This window comes from Amblyraja radiata, chromosome 16 (assembly GCF_010909765.2).
Source record: "Amblyraja radiata isolate CabotCenter1 chromosome 16, sAmbRad1.1.pri, whole genome shotgun sequence".
NCBI lineage: Eukaryota > Metazoa > Chordata > Chondrichthyes > Rajiformes > Rajidae > Amblyraja > Amblyraja radiata.
Window position 1 is genome coordinate 12,929,988 of NC_045971.1, and position 7,966 is coordinate 12,937,953.

Below are 7,966 nucleotides of genomic sequence, written 5' to 3' on the forward strand. Positions count from 1 at the left end.
CACACACGCACACACACACGCACACACACTCACACACACAACCACACAGAACACACACACACACACACACACGCACACACACACGCACACACACGCACACACACAGAAACACACACACAGAAACACACACACACACACACACACACACACACACACACAGAAACACACACACACACACACACACACACACAGAGAAACATACACACACACACACACACACACACACACACACACACACACACACACACACACACTCACACACTCACACACACACACACACACACACACACACACACACACACACAGTTAGTCATGAAATCCTTAACTTTAGTGATAACTATCTGTCCTGAGTCCCCATAACTATCTATTATGTTTGGGGCAGTAACAGGTGAGTTAATTGGGCACTCAGGGCCCTGTGTTCTCTGCCCTTCACCAGTGTTGATCTACCTGCTTCAGGTGGTGCCAGTGCCATTTAGGTTGGAACCATCAGATTTGGTTTTGCTCGCTGTGATCCCCAGTCGCGGTGTTTCACCGCTGAGCACCAGTGAAAAGTTATCCCTGCCTTGGCTTACCGATAGGCTTAGTCATATTCGTGCTGAGGCCTTTCAAATACTTCTCTCGGTTAACTCCTTTCAAATGGCAGTGAGCAGGACCCCCTGAGCTTTCAAAAGCTTCTCTACTTCCTCTTGAAAATACTCCCAATCCTCTTGTCTCCAAAATTCTCCAGGTGTAGAGACTCTCCACCTTCTGCATACATTTTGTTCCTCTTTCTGCAAATGTTTCTTTGCCTATTGATGCCTTTAAATGACAAAGACTAGAGGACATAGCTTTAGTGGGGCGAAGTTTGTGGGAGATGTATGAGGCAAGTCCTTGTGGCACGAATGGTGAGTGGCTGGAACGTGTTTCCAGGGATGATGGTGGAGGCAGATACGATAGTTGTATTTAAGAGGCTTTTAGATAGGCACGTAGAAATGCGGGAAATGAAGGGACTTAGATCAAGTGCGAGAGAGTAGATTAGTTTAGCTTGGCATCAATGTCGGCATGGGCACTGTGGACTGAAAGATCTGTCCCTTATGCATTATGTTCTCTGATTATTTCTGTTTTAATTTGTTTACTGCCAGAATTCATTTATGGGCTATGTTTGCTCACATGGATTTCATAGGGACATGCCATAAAAATAACTGGTGGACCATTTTGTTGTCACTGTTTAAGGATAAAAGCAACATTCTAAAAGCAACTTCCTCATTTCCCCCATCTCCCCTTATGTTCCTTCCCCTCACCTTTACTCTCCCTTCTCTTCTCTCTCTTTCTCACTCTCACTCTTTCTCCTTATTATATTTTTTCCTCCCCCTTGTTCTCTCTTCCTTTCCTGACTAAGATAAGATTCCAAGTATCCATCCCTTTCAAAGGCTGTTTTTTTTTTTTTAAATAGCCGAAACAGCAGTATTAGTGCAGAGAGCCGTGGGCTGGAGTTAACTGGACTTGCAGTGTGTGCAACTGAGATAAGAGGGAACACTGGCCCACAATTTACTAAGAAGTATAAATATAAATGGGGAATGCTGGAAATACTGACAGGAGAGAGAGTCATACACCTTCAGCCCAACTTGCCCACATCAACCAACATGTCCCACCTACACTAGTCCCACCAGCCTGTGTTTGGCCCATAACCCTCGAAACACATCTTATCCATGTACCTGCCTAAATGCTTCTTGAAAGTTGTGATAGTACCTGCCTCAGCTATCTGCTCCAGCAGCTTGTTCCATACACCCACCAGCCTTTATGTAAAAAAGTTACCCCTCAGGTTCTTATCTGCCCCCCCCCCCCCCCCCCCCCCCCCGGGCAAGAGACTGTGCGTTTACCCACTCTATCTCTTTCATGATTTTGTACACCTCTATAAGATCACCTCTTATCCTCCTGTGCTCCAAGGAATAGAGTCCTAGCCTACTTAACCTCTTCCTATAGCTCAGGCCCCCTTCAGGCAACATCCTTGTAAATCTTCTCTGCACCCTTTCCAGCTTAACAACATGAATTAATTAATATATCTGAAGAAGGGTTTCGGCCCGAAACGTCGCCTATTTCCTTCGCTCCATAGATGCTGCGGCACCCGCTGAGTTTCCCCAGCAATTTTGTGTACCTTTGAATGAATTAATAGTTTGTTTCGGTCATACATTAAAAAGAGCAAAACTTTACAATCTGCGTGAATATGAACCAACACTGTATCCATTTCACACATCCACCTTGACACTAAACAGTTCCTGTTGGAGATTGGGTGAAGTGGTTCTGATGTAACAGCTTTGACCTGAATTGTTTCTCTCACCACAAATGCTGCCTCGTTTGCTGAGTATTTTCTCTCCTTTCTGGTTTTTATTTCTGATTTCCATTATCTGCTGGTTTTTGCTTTTCCTTACTCTGGAAGTTGAAGTGAGCTGGGCTCTGGTGCGGCTGAAACTGTTCCATGGCAGAGTGAAAGTGAGCTGAATTATTGAAACTGGGCAATAAAAGGGGTTGAAGGAAGAGTTTGAGTCCCAAATTGAGAAGTGTATCCAGAGAGAGAGAGAGGCAAGGAAATCCTGCAGATCTTATTTCAATAAATTCCCCTGTAGTTCCACATGAATTGGGGATGATTGAGTTAACATATGATGAGCATTTGACGGCAGTGGGCCTGTACTCACTAGTTCAGAAGGATGAGGGGGCGGAATCTCATTGAAACTTACCGAATAGTGAAAGGCCTGGATAGAGTGAATATGGAGAGGATATTTCCACAAGTGGGAGAATCTAGGACCAGAGGCCTTTAGCTCACTATAAACTGAGATAAGGAGGAATTTTATTTGGTCAACTAAAATGGTCAAAGTTGTGATTAGCGTTATATTTTAGTGTTATTATTATGGAATGTGGAGGAAAGGTGGAAATGAAGCTAAGATACAGATCATCCATCAACCTAACTGAGGAGCAGAATGAACTCAAGGACTGACTGAACAAGTCACATTCCTCAGATAGACACAAAGTTCAGCGGGTCAGGCAGCATCTGTGGAAAAAAGGGATGGCCGATGTTTCAGGTCAGGACCCTTCTTCACATTACTCTTCCACTTCATTAGCAGTTCCTAGGGTCAAGCATGACTTGCTTCCACCATTCTGTGGGCCTGTGGTGCTCAAGAGATCTCTGTGGGATGCACGAACACTACCGCAGATGGGACGGGAGAGTGTGGGACGCTGTGTTCCTTCTGCGGTCGTCACTAGGCTGCGTGTGACCCTGGCAGAAGCCTGAGAGCCTCGTTTAGCCTTTTTTTAGCTAATCGTCCCTAATCATTTTTTTCTGTTTCCCTTTTCGTTTTCCTGTTCCTCGCGAACTGCTTTATCTCAAAGAAACACGTTGACTTGAAGGAGCTGGGTTTTGGATGTTTAATTCCTGCTCGTCGTTTCCTTGAAAGATACAAAACATTGGAGTAACTCAGGGGGTCAAGCAGCATCAGTTTCCTTTTCTCCAGAGATGCTGCCTTACCAGCTGAGTGTATTTGTGTCTATCTTTGGTGCAAACCAGCATCTGCAGTTCCTTCCTACACCCATCATCATTTCCTTGTTGTTTCTCTCCAACGCGATTAATTCAAACTTGTCTCAGTCTGAGCTGGGTTAGGGGTGAGGTTGTGTCAAAAATGTCCACTCTAAAGACATAAAGCAAGAATTTCATTGTCCTGAGTATAGAAGTTGGGATGTAATGTTAAAATTGTACAAGGCATTGGTAAGGCCAATTCTGGAGTATGGTGTACAATTTTGGTCGCCCAATTATAGGAAGGATGTCAACAAAATAGAGAGAGTACAGAGGAGATTTTCTAGAATGTTGCCTCGGTTTCAGCAACTAAGTTACAGAGAAAGGTTGAATAAGTTATGTCTTTATTCTTTGGAGCGCAGAAGATTAAGGGGGGACTTGATCGAGGTCTTGATGAGAGGGATAGACAGAGTTGACATGGATAAGCTTTTCCCATTGAGAGTAGGGAAGATTCAAACAAGAGGACATGACTTCAGAATTAAGGGATAGAAGTTTAGGGGTAACATGAGGGGGAACTTCTTTACTCAGAGAGTGGTAGCTGTGTGGAATGAGCTTCCAGTGGAAGTGGTGGAGGCAGGTTCGATTTTATCATTTAAAAATAAATTGGATAGGTATATGGATGGGAAAGGAATGGAGGGTTATGGTCTGAGTGCAGGTAGATGGGACTAGGGGAAAATAAGTGTTCGGCATGGACTTGTAGGGCCGAGATGGCCTGTTTCTGTGCTGTAATTGTTATATGGTTATATGGTTATCTGGGACACATGACAATAAACTCTCTTGCATCTCTTGAATCTCATAAATCTTGAATTCTCCAGTCAAAAAAAATGTCATGCAGTTCCTTGCCGAAGCCATTGGATGCAGCGTTACCTCTCATTGGTTTTCCACTGTACAATGTTAGGGTAAATCTTAAAATCTAATTTCCATGTGATTCCAGACCTGTGGGTTCAAATCTAACCGCGTCACTTGGTGAATTATATTATGTTAAAAAATAACCTGATATTTTTGATTAAATTAAATTCCATCTTCTATCATCACTATGTATGTTGGCTTGCACTATTATGATTTGGTTTATGTAGAATAACTGAGTTTATTGTTTATTTATTTGTTGTGTTTCATTAATGAGCCTATAAAGCTGCTGAAAATGAGAATGTCATTGTTCCGGTCCTGCATAGGACATTTAAATACTCTTGACTAAAAAACTGGTCTCAATGATGATGATTGTGAAACTGCCAAATTGTTGTGTAATACTCTTGACTAAAAAACTGGTCTCAATGATGATGATTGTGAAACTGCCAAATTGTTGTGTAAAAAACATCTGCCAATGTCTTCAAGAGATTGAAAATCTGTTGGTATCCAATTAAAACCTCACGTGACTCCAGACCCACAGTAGTGTGTGGGACTGGCAGCTGCCCTCTGAAATGGTTCGCTGTACAAAGACAACTACATTTATCTGGAATAAGAATAAACCAGGTCAACAACCAGGCCTTGACCTAGGCTGCAAATTCAAATATAGTGAATTTGCTCCCAGCCAACAATGGGGATTTGGAGTTTAAGTTGGGAGAGATGTCCCCCAGAGCAATCAAGAGAAAGCCTGATGTAATTGTACTCACAAGGGGACACCTCATAACTAATCTCCCAGACTCAACCAACTCAGTCTGGATCATGATATCCCACCAGCAGGGCTGACCAACAGGAACTGGCTGTAGAGTGGATGGGAGAAATGTAGCCTAGGATTCTCAACCTTGATTCCAAACCCAATGAAGTCTCACAGCAACAGGTCAAACATGGGCAAGGAATCCTCCTCCTGATGATCACTTCCTTCCTGCTTCTCCACGTGGAAGGATTGCAGGGTGTAGGATTTTAATCTCCTTCATCAAGACTGGCTTGGTGCCATTACTACTGCTGAGCCCCGAAGGATATAATGGTTGGACTATATCTGTGGCAGGGAGTGAATGAACCAACTCCTGAGACAGATGTTTCTGCCCATGATAGCATTGATATGAGCGATCACCATGCAGTACTGGAGGTAAAAGAGTACAGTCTTGGCACTGAGGAAATCTCCATCAAGTTAAATAGCAGTAGAAGAGAACAGATCTGGCAACTCAAAGCTGAGCATCAACGAGCTGCTGTAGACTTTCACCAGCAGAAATGTCCACCACCACACCTGCAAACTCATATCCGGCACATCCCTCACTCTCTCATTCCAATCAGGCCCAGGGATCAATGCTGGTACAATGCCAGTAGGTCATTACTGGAAACAGTGCCAGGCTCACCAATAACTGAGGTGCCAACCAGCTGAAGCGCCAACTCAGAACTACATGCGTGTTTAACAGTGGTGACGCCATGCAGTGCGTGGAGCTGAGAAGACCTAAAACTAATAGATGAAAACTGAGCCATCACCCTACAATTGACCATGGTCGGTATTGGACAATAGGGCAGCTGATGGGATGAGATGGCACCAGGAACATTCCCCTCTTCAACAGTGGCAGCTCCCTGCATGTGAGAGTCAAAGTCACAGGTGAACATTTGCAATGGGTTTAGCCAGTGTCAAATGCAAGATCCATCTTGGATTCTTCTGCAAATCCTCACCATCACAGAAGCCAGTCCTCAATCCGTTCATTGAAAGCACTGGCTACAGAAAGGGAGATTAGACTTGACAATATGCAGCTCTAGTACAGTAAACATTTCATTCCAGGACTGGCAAGTTGCTGTGTCAGCAGAGTTGCAACCTTGATACCAGTCCAACAATGTGGGGGAAAAAACCTGAAAAATAAGTTCATTGTGTGTCATAAGACAGAGGAGTAGTATTGGGCCATTTGGCCCATCCAGTCTGCTCTGCCATTCCATCTTGCCTAATCTATTTTTCTCTCTCAACCCCATTCTCCCGCCTTCTCCCCGTAACCTTTAATGCCATTCCTAATCAATCTCCGATTTGAAAATACGCAATGATTTAGCCTCCACACTCATCCATGGCAATAACGTGCTGGACAAGAGTGTACTGTTGTGGTGGTGATGGACATTTCTGCTGGTGATATTCTACAGCAGCTCATCAATGCTCAGCTTAGAGTTGCCAGATCTGTTCTCTTCCAGTGCTACTATTGCTACATAACTTGACGCCAAATTTCCTCAGTGCACTGTACACTTTTTCCTCCAGTATTGTGTGGTCATCTGTGGTGAATCCACAGATTCACCACCCGTTGGCTAAAGGAATTCCTTCTCATTTCCATTCTAAACATGCACCCTTTAATTCTGAATCTGTGCCCTCTGGCTGTGGAGGCCAAGTCATAGGGTAGTTTTAAGATGCAGATTGACAGATTCTTCATTAGTAAGGGTGTCAGGGGTTAAGGGGAGGAGGAGGAGGGAGATTGAGGTTGGGAGGGAAAGGTAGATCAGCCATGAACGAATGGCAGAGTAAACTTGATGGGCTAAATAGCATCATTCTGCTCCTGTAACTCATGAACTTCTTTTGAGTCACGTATGAGCCAGACCAGATAAGGTTGGTACACTGAATGAGTTTTGTGAAGTAGATGGGTTGCTAATCAGGTGGTTTTTGTGGTCATTATGTTTTCACAAATTTTCGGGAATTAACTGAAATTAAACTCCACAGCTACCAGCTTGTAATTTCATTGAAAGGACTAGAATCCACTGCCGTGTGTGCAGTGTTTGCCCACCAGCTGTTTGTGTGAGTGTGTACGAGGTGCCCCACCAGCAGAGCCCGTGTCCCCAGGCGGCGCTCTCCGTTGCTGTTGCGCCGTTAGGGCGGGGCGGGGCGGGGCGGGATCCAACTTGTGAAACATCCGACGAGGTGTTCATTGTTGGAGAGATTCCGAGCTCGGAGGCTGCTCCCTTCACTTGCTGAGGAATACCTGGGACATCAGAGCCGCGGCGATGGGAGCGCACGGCTTGCGGTTGAGGCTGGTCGCTGTGGTAGCACTGCTCTGCATCTCCACTGTCCGTGGTGAGTCTCAGTCCCCCAAGCTGGTGTGCCGGGGCTGCTATCAGGGACCCCCTGAACTGAGGAAGGTATCCCAAGGGTAAGGGGGGGGAGGAGAGGATAGGGGGGGAGGGAATGTGTGAAGGAACTTTGGAGAAACGCAGTGTATTGAACAAGTGCTCCTTACAAGAGACAACTAAGCACCAGCGATTGAGGATCAGAATCACTTGGTAAAACGAGGGAAGCAATCCTGGGGGAAACATTGGACGCCCCAGTGTGATCTAACTAGTTGAAAGTGGGATTGAATGCTAAAAGTGAGATAACTGATTCATTAGAAAATGTAACCCATTTAAGCAGGAAGTCTGAAGAAGGGTTTCGGCCCGAAACGTTGCCTATTTCCTTCGCTCCAAAGATGCTGCTGCACCCGCTGAGTTTCTCCAGCATCTTTGTGTACCTTCGATTTTCCAGCATCTGCAGTTCCTTCTTAA

At 44.9% G+C, this 7,966-nt stretch overlaps 1 protein-coding gene across 1 annotated transcript in view; it reads left to right on the top strand.

Annotated features, from left to right (window-relative positions):
• The first annotated feature begins 7,330 nt into the window (after positions 1-7,330).
• Positions 7,331-7,966, top strand: part of itgb3 (integrin subunit beta 3) — a 59,956-nt gene continuing 59,320 nt past the window's right edge. Inside the window, exon 1 of the mRNA XM_033035108.1 lies at positions 7,331-7,502. Within this exon, the coding sequence (XP_032890999.1) occupies positions 7,433-7,502 (70 nt within the window). The 5' untranslated portion in view covers positions 7,331-7,432. The remainder of the gene's footprint in view (positions 7,503-7,966) is intronic.